Below are 17,383 nucleotides of genomic sequence, written 5' to 3' on the forward strand. Positions count from 1 at the left end.
CAGAACAGACATAACTAACATAACAGACATAACTAGAAGACCAGTTTCTTGATTGTTACAACTTCAGTCTTCTTTCCAATAACTGAATTACAAGATAAATATCCAGGACTTATAAGCTTGTCTTAAATAATTACCAAGTATGGGTTTTTTTTTGGTTGTTATTGATAGTTGTTATTTTATATACCAAAAATATCTCCTAAATGTATCCATGATTATCTTTATGAATAAGAAATATTTCACATTGAATGACTTCACAGCTTGTCAACTTTGGTAAATTAAAAAAAAAAAAAATCAATTGTGTCCAATTTGCTATAAAATTTACCAAGATAAACCAAATCCACCCATTACCTCTCTAATATGGAGTGCAGAATTCTTTTTATTGCCTTTTTTGTTTTTCAAAAATGAGCACTGGGTATTTTAACATGTAGTAGTGTCATGTCACATGTATCTTACAACTGCATATTTTAGTAGTAACAAATGAAATTAATGATTTTTAGATAATTCATAGTGTATTTATAAAATGAAAAAAAAATTTTTTTTATCAAAATACACTTCTCACTAAGATAAATAAATAAAATCCAAGCAAACCTACCCAAAGTTAGAATCAACTTTGGTAGATTTCAGTGTAATACACAGTCCATAACTAGCATGTTTGCCTTTTCCCCCCCATTGCTGCTCATCTTCTGGGCTAAGAATTATTTAAAATTTTTTTAATTAAGATTTTATTATGCTGACATGTTTCTCATTCCACATCATCTTCGGCCAAGCTCTGCACACTCACAATTCTCTATGGAGGGAAAAAAAAAAGGGAAATATATATATATAGGTTCACACTAAAAAAAAATTAAGCCCATCTACATAAAAGAAAAACACATTTGTCCAGGTATCTGGAAATTATGACTTATAAAAACGGGATGTAGTATTTTATAATTATAACCAAGCCATTTCCACTTGAAAATGCCTACCAACACATGGCAGCTTTTCCACTTTGTAACCCACAGAATTAACTTGCCCCTAAATTATTTACACTAAAACTAAGGGAAAGTGGAAAATGAGATATTTTGTTACAAAGTTTGTACACCACAGATTATACATTCATCCCCTACACAAGTCAATATTTATACAAAGAAATTTACCTTTCACCTATAGTAAGTACCTTTTTAATATTCTACCCTTCAACAAACAAAAATAAAAATCAACCTCAAATATTTATTCCAAAAGGGGGAAGACAAATTTCATAGGGAAATGATACCACTAGGTATAAGTAATGCAAAAAACAAAAGTTATCTTAACACATACACTGTTGTAAAAATCAATTTTCTATAACTTAACTTTTGATACCATAAGCCTCTATGAATAAGGTCTAAACAGATCTTACCCCTAATTTTGATTCTCTAAGTCCATGGTAATAAGACTGTTGTAGGACTTCAAAAATTTGCAGGGATCATTGGATTCCCTGCCACATACAGTAATGCACAATAGATTACTCATTAAGACTCTGTCTCTTTCCACCCACTACATATTATTTATCACTACCAAGTAAAGGCTACTTAGAAACTTAGAAAAAGGTTGACTTTTATGTTTCATGATGTGTAACCTTCCAAATTCTAAATGTAATTTTTTTTTAGAAAAACTATACAAGTCTTTGGGCTTCTGGAAAAGAATGGAATATAGTACTGTATCACTAGACTAATATAAACTCCAAGTCTTATAGTGGTATCATGATGATACAACTGCTAGTATAAAACCTATCAGTTATAGCTGGACCTCTAAGCATATGTGGTGGTAAAAATCAGAAGGGGTATTCTGACACAACAAAGGTATGCTAGTTATAAATACACAATGGCTATAATTTTCAGCATACAAAAGACAGCCCAATATAACTTTATCAAGAAAAAAATAAAATTTTTGGTATATGAACATTTTTAAAGGTAAATGATCTTCAAGGATCATTCTCCCTAGTTACTAAATTGTTAGGTTGAGCCTAGTCTATAGTGATTAGTGGTGGTAAATATTACACAGTAAGAAAAATTCATAATCCTAACTGGATTTTAGATTGTGTGTGTGTGTGTGTGCCTATAGTACTATTTCAAATCTATGGTTGAATTTCATTACTTAACTAGATTTAATAGGAAGACATATAAAAGTTAAATTTCCAAAATGATGAAATTTAGTTTTCAAATCTAAGTGATCTAAATTACTGCAGAAAATTCCATTTTCTTACCTGACTAATTGTTGGCAGCTTAGTCAGAAGCATCTGGAATACTGGTGATGGAAGAGTTTGCTGTAAAACTTGCAACAACTGCTGTGGCTGCCCACAGACAGCAATGGCATTTGTCAAGTGGTCAACACCTTTTTCATATTCACCTATAAAGGAATTTTATGTAAATGCTATTATGAAACCTGCAAAATCTTTCCCTTTAATCATAACCTTCAAATTCAAAGTACTTATTGCTATATTTCAAGTAGAACCATTTTCTAAGATCTCATTCTTCATAAAATTCTATTATTATAAATCTCATAGGACAATATTATCCCAATTCTCTGAATACAGTGAAATTGTCATATATCAATTACATTTTGAAGTTGGCAAGACTAACAAGACTAAGAAGTATGCTTATTATCTCAACACTGCTAATTGTGATGAAACTTGTGAGTAAAACTTTAATAAAAAACCAGGGTATAAAAAGTATGTGAATTATAAATTCTATTTTAACTATTCTCAAGTTCCTAATAAAATTGTTTTATCACACAGTGATTCTAGAGCAGGAGAAAGAAAAGGGGGTTGTTTTAAACAATAATTTAAAATAAATGTGAATTGTATATGTAAGCTTCTAAAATGCTTTAAAACTGATGTCAACATTTCTCACTTCATTTTCCCCCCTTGTTAATCTCCCTACCATAACTTTTCATGGTATCTAACCTCACTGGTTTTTATAGATTTAAGAGTTGGAAAAGACCTTAGAAATGTAGTCAAACTTCTTTAGGTCGCAGATGAAAAGACCAATTCTCAAAAGAGCTAATTACTTGCCATGGGTCTCATAGCTACCAAGTATCTGAAGCAGAAGTCAAATCAGTCTTCCTATCCATTATAGCAAACTTTCAAAAGGGGAGTTCTACAGTCATGTTTTAACTAGATCTTGGCAAAGCATTGAACAAGTTTCTCATGCTATTAATCTGGACAAGGTAGAGATAAGTGGGCCAGATATTGTAAAATGGATAATATGGGTAGATCAGAATTTGCCTAAATGGTCGAACTCAATCATTGGTGATTTAATGTTAACTTTGTTAGATATTCTGTAGCAATGGAAGTGAAGGCCTAAAGATCAAACTTCCACCTCAGAAACTTAACAGTTGTGTAACTTCAAGCAATTCAACTAAACTATATAAAACTTAGAAGTGACTCTTAATAAATGCTTCTATCTCTTAATTCAAGATCCTTTTAAGTGTGAACCACAGTTTAAGATAATAGTGATTTAAAGAAAATTAAACTAGTCCCATTCATGGGTCTTTCAAACAGATAATCATATGGGTGCTTGCTAAAACACAGTAGGTTTTTATAGTCTATGATTCTCTTTTGAATACAACATAATCATGAAAAAAATCTGATTCTTTTAGGTGATATTTACCTTGGGCTAGTAATTCCTCACCAAGCTGTATTTCTTCAAGGAAGAACTTCTGAATAGCATCTGCATCTTTAAGATCAGGTAACTATAATGCAAAAAGATCTTAATTTAACAATCAAAATGGGTAACCAATATTTAAATATATATGTGTACACATATATTTCAATAAATTTCCAAACAAAATATTATAGAAAAAGTTAATTCTTTAAAAAAGGAAAAATTTGTTTTTTCCAGCACTGCCAATAAGATTTTTTTTCAAAAAGAACCTTTACAAATGGATTCAGAAAAATACCCATTTATCAGTTCTAACAGTACCATAAAAATGCAAGTTGACTAAACCAGTTTTACATACGAAAACTCAGGTTTCTAATTCATTTTTGCAGAATTAAAAACTAATCTCTTTAAACCTATTAGTTTCTAAGATATTTAATGATGCAGAATATCAAAAGACCCCTTGAAACTAGATGATTAATTTGAGGTTCTTTTATTCTAAAAGCATCATGAATGTATAAAGCATTTTGTTAAAAAGGTTCCTTAACTGGTCAGTGTCTGAAAATGTCAGCATAATCCAATAAAGTATTGAAAGGCAGTTATATTAAAAATATTAAGCACGTAGTGTGTCTAAGATACAGTGTCAAAAATTGGACAAAGATGCACAGTACTTGCTCAAGGAGCCTGAAACCCAAGCCCCATGTCTTTTTAAGAGATCTTACTCATTTTTTTCCCTTTGTTAGGGAACCTAACACCAACCCCAACATTTAGTTTTTTAGGTATCCTCTATTTACTTATTTGTGAATCAATTACAACACCCAATAGAATAAAACCTCCTTCAGGGAAGGATCTCTCTCTCACTTTGGTATTTTTTATCTCTCCAAGGATAGTGCCTAGATGATAGAAACCATTAAATTAATGCTTGTAGGGCACAACAAGCTGATAACCATGATACAAGGCAGGACGTAATGGAAGCAAAATAAAGACCTAAAGTGCTTGGGAAAAATTAAAGGTAATGGGATTATTTTTAGGTGGGGGTAGTATAAATCTCAAGAAAGTCTCCACAAAGAAGATACTCTGTACACAGTATTTTATCAGAGATGAAAGGGGCAGTCTATCTAAATGCATGGTTTTCCAAGACTGGAGAAGGCTATCCTAGGTTCTCATTGCTGCTCCAGGGCTACTGAGCTTAGATTATCTTCTGTAGAGATGTAGAGTTCTTCTACCAATTCTGCATGTTGTCTTCTCCCATTAAAATACATACCCTTGGAGCAGCTAGTTGGTGTAATAATAGAGCACTAGCCCTGAAATCAGGAGGAACTAAGTTCAAATCTGGCCTTGGACACTTAAAACTCCCTGACTGTGTGACCCTGGGCAAGTCATTTAACACAAATTGTCTCAGCAAAAAAAAAAAAAAAATATATATATATATATATATATATGCATATGCCCTTGAATGCATCTCTTTTTCAGACCAGTACTTCAACAGAGCCTGGCACAAATTAAGTATTTAATAGTTCTTGTTAAGATGATAAACAACATGTTGCTATTTCAAGGATGGTTTCCAACAATCTAATTTGGTGGAAATGAAGAGACTATTAAAGGGAATAATATGAAAAAAGACTAAAAGGTTAAAGTTGTACCCAGAATCTAAGTAGTATAAATAACAGGCTAAATTTTTATTTAAGCCTTGAGGCAAAAGGGAGTCAAAGATCTTTGATCAGAGAAATGCCAGGGTCAAGTCTATACATTTATTGTTATAGCTGTGTGGGGAAAATGGACTGAAGGAAGAGGGAAGGAAAACAGTCATAACTATAGTTCAACTAATTAATAAGAAATGAATTAGGGTAGTGGCAGTATTAACGAAAAGAAGAATGTGAGATCATGAACAAATACAACCAAAAAAAACATGACAGCACTGTAGGACTGAAAATGTGGTGGCAGAGAGAGATGGGGAAGTTAATTTAGAATTTTTATATAAAGAACATTACCAAATCTATGGATTCAGACTCAGAATCTTGGGAGATCAATAAAGAGTAGAACTCAAGAAAGAATATTCAGGGTAAGGGAGTGATCAACAGTATCAAAATCCAGTAAATCAGTAAAGATGCCATACGTTATCTTTGAGAAAACAAATTTACCATACTAGTAGGAATGGAAAACAGACTGAAAAAAGATTTAAGAATTAAGTACAGAATATGTAATTAACTTAGTAGTATAAGGAAAGAGAAATGGTCAAGACTTTTCTTTTTTTTTAAATAAAGTGCCTATTTAAGTATGAAGCACAATCTGGTGATACTGAGATATCCTTGCCCCCAAGGAATTTATAATGGGGGGAAGGGGAAGAGATACAACTAGTACAGAAGTATGCTGGAAGGAATAAAGTGATAAGAAAAAAGGGGAGATTCAAAGTAATGTGAGAAGGAAAAAAATTTTCATTGGAAGAAGAGATGGATAAGGATTCAGGAAGCTATTCAAGAGGCAAATATGAATGAGATGAATTGTCAGAAGACTCTAAGGTAGAAAGGTATTAGAAGCAAATAAAAATAAAAACCCAACAGTGGAAGACAGCTCATTGAATGCAGAGCACAACAAATATTTCAGAGTTTAGCCAAAATGGGTATGTCTAAGGGAATGATATGAAGACTAAAAATAAAGGTTGGATTCAGACTGATAGCATTAAATTTCAAGTTCAAGTTTTTATTTTGTGCTATAGGTAATAGTCAACATATATTTTTTTAAAAAATTGCTTAGTCATAAAGTCAAATTTATGTCTGACCCTTGTGGACAAAGATGGGAAAAAGACAAGGAAAAAGTTCACAAATGAACCTTGAGGACAAGTTGCTGTGAGAAGTGGTAGAGATGCAGTTAAAATTAATAATCCAATATTCATGATTGCTTAACTAGTTCCAGCAATATTCAGGAGCTTCACTTGATGTTCTATGATTAACTATGATGATAGTTCTATGGCATGTGGAGATGGCTGATAGTAAAACCCAAAGGACCTCAGAAAGCCTGGCAGGAAAAGGCAAAATGTAGCTGTCCTCCATTCCAAAAGGAATGAAGTAGATAACTCCCATCTCATCTAAGTCCTGTAGGCCCTCAAGCAGCCAGTAAGTCCAAAGGGAAGGAGTCCCGGGTGCTAACAGTTCATTGGATGAATTGGAGGGAGGAAAGAAGAATGCAAAGATAAGTAAAGAATAAGGGGGGAGGGGGAAAGTACTCAAGTAACACTAAGTATTCTTGCCACCCATCCAAGAATCAAAGAGAGAACTTTATTCTAGAACCAATTCTTAACAAACAAGAAGGAAGTGATTTCTGAAGATGAATGGAAAGGTCCCAAGAACACCCAGATTACAAAGATTATAGATTTTAAAGCTGGACAGAATCTTAGATCACCCAGAATAACCTCATTTTATGAGCATTTTAATATGAGATGTTAAACAACTGATTCAAGAAGTGATGGGAAGTAGGTGACAATAGCAGGATTTGAATCCCAAACCTCTGACACCAGTTCTGATACAAATATAGCAAAAGAAACTGAAAATGACCTATCAGATATATAGGCTAAAAAAAGCTAAAAAGAGAGTATCAAGAGGGTGACCAATAGTGTTAAAACTTACAGAAAATCAAGAATGTGTATTGAGAAAATGTTGACAATGAAGAAAGATTACTGGCAACTCTGGAGACAGCATGGGTTGTTAAATGAAATGGGGATTACATTGATAGGATCATAGATATAGAAAAGTTCCTGAAAGAACAGCACTTTCATTTTATAGAAAAAGGAAAATGAAGACCAGAAAGGTTATGGAACCTGCCTGAAGGACTAAAAGGCAGAACCAGATGGCCCTATGGCTCCAGCACTCTTTTCAGTGAACTACTTTTTTTGTTTCTTGTTAAGAGAGAAAAAACAAGAAAATATGTTGAAACTGTAGAAAAGCACAACTATTCAAAAGTGTAATTAATGGTTACATCCATGAAACTTAAAATTTCCTTTTTTTATGAGGTTTACAATAAAGACTGGATATTCACCTATTGAGAATGGTGTCTAATTCAGATAGAAATGATTCTAAGACATATTGATTGAAAAAAACCTCAAATTAATATTATCTATTTTTTGTTTTATTTTTATTTGTTGTATTAAACATTTTCTAAATACATTAATGTTTCAGGAAAGTTTTGCCAGCTGTTTGCTACAGTTTGACACCTGTTATAGAATATGCTTGTTCAGACACGGGTTCAACTAAATAGCTGTTAATGGTTCATTCCAAATCAGATTCTATAATTTACATATTCCATCATGCCTCTCAAAACAAGTAACCCTGGAGTGTCATAACCATTATCATCATCTGCCTATTAAAATTTTTTGAAGGAAAAGGCTCTAAGGACTCAATGTAATTGCTATGTAAATATAATCCTCATAAAAATTCTTTTCACACAGACTGTTCTAAGCCTGCCAACAAAAAAAAGCAAAATCTAATGACTTAGGTCTAATTTTCTTTCCTGGGACAGGTAGGTGACAGTGGATAGAGCACCAGCCTTGAAGTCAGGAGAACCCGAGTTCAAATCAAGTCTCAGACACTTAACACTTCCTAGCTCTGTGATCCTGGGCAAGTCACTTAAGCCCAATTGCCTCAACAAAAAAGTAATTAAATAAGCAAATAAATAACAATAGTAATAATATTCTAGGCCCTACTATAAAACCTTGAGCAAGGGCATGATTTGTTTCTTGGAACCCAAGGTTTTTCACCCCATAAAATGAGGCACTAGATTAATTCAGGTAAGCAAGCAGATTTGATAGATCATCTAGTGAAAATGCTTTCATTTTACAAAGGATGAAACTGAGGATGAGGAAAGATGGTTTGCTCAAAGCTACACAGCGTAGTAGTAGTAGATCTGATATTTGAACCTGGGTCCTATGTATGACCCTAATACTGATTAAATCAATGTCAACCCATACACCAGTGTCTTTAATGGCCCAGTCCTCATCAACTTTTTTAATAATGACCAAAAAAGCATAGATGGGATGCTTATCAAATGTATAGATAAATAAAAGATGACAGGATTAGCATTTAGAACTGGAAAAGGCGTCAAAAGGCAACTAATTCAAACCATCAATTATGAGGAGAATATTGACAAGCTGAAGTGAGTAACTAAAATTGGTATGTGAAATTAAATCAGTCTTGATTATTTCAGTACTTCAAGGATCTAGGTAGTTCATTAGTTTAAGATTACTAGGTTGGTATTTAAAGATATAATATATCAATAGAATATAAAGTCTTTCCAGTTTCATAGGACCTGGAAGAATTTATACTGTTAGTACAGTCTTTGAAAAGTCAGAAGCAGCATCGCTATGATATAATAAGACATATAAGTAACAATTTAATGGGGGATAACACTTGTTAAAACAAAGAAACAAGTAAATGCACAAATATGACCGTAGTCTAGATAGATGATCATAAACAAAAAACTTGGTTTCAGTTCACTCTTTAAATTATTCAAATGACTGTACCTAAATAGCAAAATATATTTTGATTTTACTATTAAAAATTCTATGCAATACTTTGAAATGTCTATTTCGAAAAAAAAAATTCATGCAAAAGGATTTTAAAGTCTATTTTAATAATTTTTACATAACATACTCTGTATAAGTATACATTACTGGCATTACCTTGGAAAGTCCAGCTCTCTCTTTAGCAAGCTTCTGTTTCTTTCTTCCTGCAACAGATTTAATACATGTTCATTTTTCAATGAAAATAGTGATTAATCAGCAATGGTTGAATGCCTAACAGTATACTCTGTTACATAAAGCCTCAATCTCTTCATTTGTAAAATGAGGCTAAAATCTGCAAAAATCTATTTAAGAAGGTTAAGATTAAAGAGGATAATATATATGAAACTATTTTAAAAATAATCTAAGTTCTATAAAATTGAGGTATTACCCTAATTCATATGTGCTTTTAAACAAATATGAAAGATAATAGATAATTATGTTCTGGAGTTGAAATGTTTCTACTTATTCTATAGAATCCCCTTCTTTCTTTGATCTATATATACCAGCTCAAAAAATCAAGATGTAACCATAATATTAAATGAGTTACATACCATGTTCAGCAACACTGACACATAGACTCTAACAGCCAAGTTAAGTATCATTTGAGAATGTCTGAAGCAACATTAACCTAAGAAAAGCAATATAATTACTATTATGTAAAGAGGTTACCAATGTCACCCAAAGACTAACTCCAAGACTACTTGAGTAAACTGATATTCTGAGTAGTTGTTATAATAGTACTTAATAGATTTTGTTTGTTTCCCCATCTCTAAGATGAAAGAAATGACTTACAAGGCCTCTTACAGCTTCAGACATGATTTTAGGATCCTTAAGACAAGAGGTTATCAACCTATGTATAGTTCTACAGAACTGGAATGACTACTCATATTACACTTTTACAGTGTTTTAATAGAAAACATGGAAATTGGCTGAACTAGATGACAAATTGGATAAATAAATGAATAAATTAAAAAATGAATTTAATAAATAGGACTAGCTAACATACACTTAATTGTCTAGGGCTTACAACCTGATTCCAACCTACATTTACATCCTAGAGTCAGGAAGCCCAGATACCCTGTATGACCCCTATACAAGTCACTTAACCTCTGCTTTTCCTAAACTCTAAAATACCAGCAGCACTTACCTCTCAGGGAGGTTGTTAAGGATAAAATGAGATAATATTGGTAAAGAATTTAGTAGTGCTTGGAATACTGTAAGCTGTCTGAAAATGCTTATTCCCTTTCCCTTTTCTCTGGCCCTTGTCCAGTCCTTCCTTTTCATCTCATTCTAAAAACTCCCTAAGGAAGAGACAACAGCTTTAAAATGGACTTCAAAAGAGAACTGGGGTGGAAAACATACTAATCTTTATCTAGGCTATAAAACACTTATTTGGATATATCATTTTTTTCCACAATACAATGTAGGGTTCCTGAGGCCAGGGACTGTTTCATCATCCGTGACTTGTAAACTTACTCCCAACATGATCACAGACAAGTAAACTGTTGAAATGAAGAGAATGGAGGCAAGAAATGCTCGATGTATCAGAAAGTCAAAGCAATCCTGGTTTGGTTAGAATATCTAAAGAGTGAGATGAGCTAAGGCAGGAAAGATAGTGCGGTTCTAGAATGGAAGGAACTTACAAGTAAGCAGTGTTCCAAAGACAAAGAATTATTAATTTTACCTGACAGGAAATAAGATGACACCCAAGAGTTGGGAATAGAGACAAAGCTATAGCTAGGCATAAAAACTCTAAGTGAAAGATGATTAGAACAGGAAGAAGAGACAGAAAAAACCTATTATGATACTACTGCCTGACGGAAGAGTGTTACCATTCAAAATCCACGGAGTTTAATTAACTGTGTAGGAGAGATGAAAGTTAATAGTAAGTCAGATAGTCGCCAGATTTCAAATATGGGCAACTCAGTGAAGGGCTATACCATAAAAAGAAACAAAGTGGGGGCAGCTAGTTGGTGAAGTAGATAAGAGCACCAGTCCCTGAAATCACGAATTCAAATCTGACCTCAGACACTTAACACTTCCTAGCTGAGTGACCTTGGGCAAGTCACTTAACCCCAAGTGCCCCATCCCCCCCCCAAAAAAAAAACAAGAAAAATAAAAGAAATTTTAAAAAATGAGAAATAGCATTAGATTTTAGATGGATAAATATGATATACTAAATTGGACATACATCGAATTTGAAGTACTAGGAAGACATTCAAATGGAGTATCTCATAAGCAGTTTGGAGATGTGAGCCTGCAACTCAGGACTGAGTATTTAGATTTGAAATTAATTTAACTGAGGTGATAACCTGAAGCCTTGGGAGTCAGGGCAGTACAAAAGCACCCAAAGATACTACTTGGGAAATAGGCTGCTAAGTAATAAGACTGCTGAATCCAATATCAATAAATGAGTTCAAAGCCTGCCTTAAGGTGTTTGTCCATGGGTAAAATACTTAACCCCTCAACTTTAGTTTCCTCATCAGTAAAATGAAAACAAGATAACAGCACCTATCTTGCAGGGTTGCTGTGTGGTTCAAATGAGATACTATATATAAAAAGTGCCTTTGCAAACCTTAAAGTAATAAATAAATATATATACTATTACTAGTAATTAATTACTAATAGTAAATAATAGTAACATATATATATGTTACTATTATTTAAATCTTTACTACATGAGATAGCCTATTAGGTTAGGGAGAGAAGAGGAATTTTTTTTTTCAGAAATGAGAGTAATATAGAAATTTAAAAATGATAAGAGGCTTTTGTGAGGAAGGGGGGTTAAGACTTCTGTTTTTAAAGAATTCAAAAAGTGAGAAGTGACCCTTTCTCGGCTTCTTTCAATGTGGGTTTTTTTCCCCACATTGAAGAACTAGGACTTTCAAATTTTGTAGGCATGAACTCCAGTTATTTAACAAGTGAAAAAAAGGTGTAGAAAGTCCTTTTAACTACCAATAATTCAAGGGTTTTAAAGTACAGAAAAGCTCTTTTTGGTATGCAAATTAAAACGTTCTGAATTTAATCCTACCTTCAACAAATCTACCAAAGCCAACAAAAAATGCTAATTAATGTGTCTGAAATGTGGTTCCAGGTTTTTTGGGGGGGAAAAGGAGAGAAGCAACATAAAGAATAAAATTTTGGTCAGGACAAATATGCAAAATAACTACCCTAATCTTCACAAAACTAAGTCCTGTTCTACAAGTTACAAGGTATGACCTTTCAAAATTGTCTACCACTCCCATTTCTATGAAGGTGAATGATCATCAACTTTACACCTGCAGAATAATTTTACACCTGTGAATAATTTTAAATGAAAAACCGCATCCTACTCCATTAATTTTTAAAAATATAACTTGCAAACAAATCTGGTCCTGTAAAGTTGCATCCCCAGATCAAATTCTCAAACATAGTATCATTTCTAAAAATTGTCACAGATCTGAAATAATGCCAAGTCAAAAGAAAATACTTAGCACTTTGGATTAATCTGCCATTTTCTGTCGCATTCACTCATATCTTGGAAGCGTTTACAGCAAGGCTACCAAGAGGGTTTAAGAATGCTGTTGGATACTAACTAGCACATTCCTGAAGCGCCTAGTTCAGCGCCCACATTACCTGCAGGGCTAAGTCTAGCGACTAGTGGAAGAAACAAGAGCATAAATTACCCGAGTTAGGAAAGTAAAGGGAGGTCTGAAAATTAAAGGCAACTCCAGAAGGAACCTACGAAGCAGGGAATGAGGAGGAAACGGGAGAGGCACAAAGAAATCCTAACCTTTCCAAAGGGGAAAAGGTTGAATGAAGGCGGCGAAGATCAGATCAGACCCTTCCCCCCGCCCCCGGCCAACGCCTTCCCTGCCTCCACCCCACCCCCGCACCGGGACCTCAGAGTTCCCTGCATTAAGTAACCTTGGCCTCCGGGGAACCCAGTTCCTTCCCGGCTCCGGCTCCGCGCCCAATTGGAAGCCCTGGTAAGCGGGTGTGGAGCGCCCGCCAGAAGGGAGGCCGCAGAGCCCGCGGAGGAGCAGTCGTGGTCCGCGGTGTGGCCGCCGCGGAAGCCCCCGAGAGGCACGTGCGCGGAGGGCAAGCCGGGGCCACGCGCGCGGCACGCCCGTTACTTAAGCCGTCCGGGGGCTGCAGAGGGGACAGGGACACGCGCCCGCAGGGATAAGGAGTTAGCCAAAGGGAGCGCGGAGGAGGGTGGAGGGGATAGCGAAGGAAGGCGGGAGACCGGAGGACGGAACTGGAGGACTGAACTGGAGGAGGGGGCGGGGACCCACTCACGCTCTCGGAGCCTGTTCTTGAAGTTGGGGTCGCTCCGTCTCTTGCGGTCGAAGTAAATACAGTAGCCGATGAAGAGGGCCCCGCACACGCCGGCGGCGATGGCGCCACTGCGGCCCACCATGTTTCTTGCTGCCGCCGTCTCCCGCTGACCCCCAAGCCAGGAGAGTCGGCTTGCTCCGCTCCTGTCGAGGGCGGAGCCAGCGAAAGGGGAAGAGACAGGAGGGACGATAAGGACCCTTGGGCGACCCACTTCCGCTTCTGACGTCGTAAAAGAGCGACGTTCCCTAGACTTCTAGGACAGAGCCTGAGGAGAAAAGAGCTATAATTTCGGTCCCGTTGCCCTGCGCGCATGCGCGGCGGGACGCAGGTTCCCACGTGAGAAGCGATCTAACCACGTGGAACAAAGTTCACGGTTTAAGAAGAGTAAGAAATGCTGTAGGTGGTCAATCTACTGCGTTCCTGCCTTGCGCTTAGTTTGCTAAATAAACGTTTGTTAAATGAATAAATTTTTTCTAAAGCATATTTGCTTTTAATGAGGGGCTCTTAGGGACATGACCTTCCGATCCCACCTACCCACTATTGCCTCTCGCTTTCCCTCCTCCCTGACCCGGAGGGCCGGGCTACTTTTAATGCCAAGCATGCGTCAGAACGGCTGTTAATTCAAACATTTCTGATTTTTTTTTAGTCTCCAAACTCCCAAGCCATCCGTGGTGTGAAGTCTTATTCTCTTCCCTCAACGCTGACCTTGCCTCGTCATTTGATCCTGGACTGTCGCAATAACCTCACAAGTCTTTTCTCCTCCAATTTCTCCAGCGCATTCTCTACAGAACTACCAAAAAATTTTTTTATATTTAAAAGCCCTGGTCTGACTTTGTCTGCTAACTCCAAAAAGAAAAGAACTCTGATTTTTGGAGTCCAAGGACACAGGTTCCGATCTCACCTCTGATAAGAGAAGTCTGGTAACTTCTCTGGGCCTAAATTAGGTTCCTTCCTATAAATAAATTTCCTTCCAGCTCCAGACCTTCCACCGTCTAGCTCCAACCAGTTTCACATTTCAGATTTATTCCATATTATCTCCTTTATTCTACCTTCAGTCATTTGCAAAATGACTGCCTCCCATATGTTTAATGCGTATCAAACTCAAGGAGAAACAAGTCACATATTGACTTAGGAAAGCACATATTAAAAAATGTTTTTTAATTAAATTTTTGTCAAATAATTAGTCAAAGAAAAGTTACATTTCATCTAGTTTGGGCCTATATTAGAGGTATGTGGCCACATGGCCCATGTTTAATACCCCTCTCCTATTGTATTTCCATTCCCTTGATTCTCATAATTCTCAGAAATCACAGAATTAATTAGAATTCAAAGGGGGCACTAGGGATTATCTAAACTTTTCTTTTTGCAGATGAAGAAACTTCTGTCCTGAGAGGTAGCTCTTCAAGAGATTGGAAACTCAAGGTTACTCGGGCACTAAATAGGAGAGGTGGGATTCAAACCCAGATTCCTGTGAAACCCAAGTCTCTTTCCATTATACCACAATGATAATTGTCTTTCAAGGTTCATTCAGGTTTTCTTTCTTTTCCTAATTACCACCTTTCCCTAGTTACACATTATCTTTCCTTATTCAAATTACCTTCTATTTATATATGTACGTGTTATATCTGTTAGTACCACCTCTTCACCCAATGGAGCCCCAGCAGAATATAGTAATCTCTTTATAGAGAAGAATTGTTTCTTATTTCTAGCCATGAAACTTCATTCAATGCTAAATACATAATGAATTAAATTCTAACTTTTAAACCTAGGGGATCTAGCTTAATAACCCCTTGCCCTATTTTCAAACATAAAGGGAAAAAAATATATCTGTTTCTAAATTGGTATTTACAATTGAAGACAGAAGAGTGAAGCCAAGAAGCTGCATGAGCTATCCCAGTTTCCCTGGGAAAAAAACTAAGCCATTGAACAGTCTAGAATGACAGAGCCTACAGAGAGATGGATTGAAACAACTTTGCAGTTCAAGATAGGTTAGAAAGACTTCAAAAAAAAGCAGTCTCACTGGGGTGAAAGGGACGCTCAGCCCAGCTCAGATGGGTATCCAGGAAAGCCAATGAGAATGTTTTAATCACAGTGGATCAGCAATGTAGACCCTCAGTCCTGGATCAGTAGATCCAGTTGCAGCCTCCAGTTCCAGTTCAAAAGGCAAATTACCAGCCCAGAAAAATAGCCAACAGACCAGACTAGATCTGCTACTCTCAGTGCTATAAGCAACCCACCAAACACAAGGGACTTTTGTTTTCAAAGCCAAGCTCAAATATGAACAAGAAGCTTGAAATAGAGCTCAACTTTAAAAGATACAAAATGGTGGGGGAGGCGGGGGAGAAAAGAATGAAGGAAAGAAAATGAACAAAAAAAAAAAGAAAAAAAAACTTAATCTTGACCATAAAAAGCTATTGTGTGACAGGGAAAACCAAGAGGAAACACCAATCCAGGAGACAAAATGCCCAAATGTGAAACCTCAAAGGGCAATATGAATTGGTCTAAAGCCCAAAAGAACCTCCTTGGAAAAACTTATAAAGGATTCTAAAAGTCAAACAGGAGAAGTAGAAGAAAAATTGGGAAAAGAAATGAGAAATATGTAAGAGAAAATCAACAGCTTGGAAAAGGAAGGATAAAAATTGAAGAAAACAATTCCTTAAAAAATACAATTGGTAAAATGCAAAAAACATCCACTGAAGAAAACACTACCTTTAAAAGTAGAATTAATCAAATGAAAAAGGAAATACAAAAGCTAACTGAAGAAAATCATACATTAAAACTAGAACTGGGCAAAAGGAAGTTAATGATTAAACATCAGGAATCAGTCAAACTAAAAGAAATGAAAAAAATAGAAGATAATATATAATACCTCATTGGAAAAAACAAGTGACCTGGAAAATAAATCCAGAAGAGATAATTTAAAAATTATTGGACTATCTGAAAGCCATGACCAAAAAAATAGAGCCTGGATTACATTCTCAAAAAAAAAAAAAAAAAAAAAAAAATCAAAGAAAACTGTTCTAATGTCATAGAACTAGAGGGGAAAATAGTCATTGAAAGAATCTATCCATCAACTCCTGAAAGAGATCCCCCACGGAAAATTCCAAGAATTATTTTTGCAAAACTCCAGAACAATAAGATCAAGGAAAAAATACTACAAGCTACCAGAAAAAAAAAAAAAAAAAAATTCAAGTACCAAGGAGTCACTGTCAGGATTACTCAGGATTTGGCACCATCTACAATAAAGGATTAAAGTGAATGTAATATCATATTCTAAAAGGCGAAGGCCCTTGGATCACAACAAAAATCAACTACCAAATAAGCTGAGTCTAATCTTTCCCGGGAAGATAATCTTTCAATGAAGTAGGAGATTTTCATTCATTTATATTGAAAAGAACAGAATTAAACAGGATTAAACAGAATATTTAATCTACAAATAACAAGACTCATGAGAAACATAAAAAGGTAAACAGGAAAGAAAAAAAATTTTTAAAGGTTAAACTGTTTATATCCCTAGACTATAAAATGATACTTGTAACTCTTGAGAACTGTATCTTTGTCAAGGTAGTTACAAGGGATATTTATAGAGGGTGTGGGTATAGTTGATTTTAATGTGATTAATTTGATGTGAAGATGTTTTTTAAAAATACGTTAAGGTATGGAAAACACTGTACTGAGAGAAGGGGAGAAAACACTGTACTAAAATGGAGTAAATTAGATCACATAATGAGGAACAAAAGACATTACACTAGAAAGAAGGGAGAGGAATAATCATTGTCTCAAGTTTAATCTCATCAGTTTGGGCTCAAGGGGGAGTATTATACATTCAGTTGGGTATAAAAATTGATCTATGGGAAAATAGGAAAAAGGATGGGAAAAGAGAGGGGTTGGA

General features: G+C 35.3%; 1 protein-coding gene and 1 non-coding gene across 2 annotated transcripts; both read right to left on the reverse strand.

Moving 5' to 3' along the window:
* Positions 1–356: 356 nt before the first annotated feature.
* On the reverse strand, positions 357–13,812 carry TOMM20 (translocase of outer mitochondrial membrane 20). Its single transcript, XM_003767802.4, has 5 exons — positions 13,453–13,812; positions 9,289–9,335; positions 3,630–3,711; positions 2,225–2,367; positions 357–787 (listed from the first exon to the last, which is right to left on the reverse strand). The coding sequence occupies exons 1-5, from the start codon at positions 13,571–13,573 to the stop codon at positions 743–745; spliced, it is 438 nt and encodes a 145-aa protein (XP_003767850.1). The 5' UTR covers positions 13,574–13,812; the 3' UTR covers positions 357–742.
* On the reverse strand, positions 12,597–12,734 carry LOC111720458. The gene has a single exon (XR_002770135.1). It is a non-coding gene; the product is annotated as a small nucleolar RNA SNORA14 (small nucleolar RNA).
* Positions 13,813–17,383: the final 3,571 nt, after the last annotated feature.

Source organism: Sarcophilus harrisii, chromosome 4 (genome assembly GCF_902635505.1).
Source record: "Sarcophilus harrisii chromosome 4, mSarHar1.11, whole genome shotgun sequence".
Taxonomy (NCBI): Eukaryota; Metazoa; Chordata; class Mammalia; order Dasyuromorphia; family Dasyuridae; genus Sarcophilus; species Sarcophilus harrisii.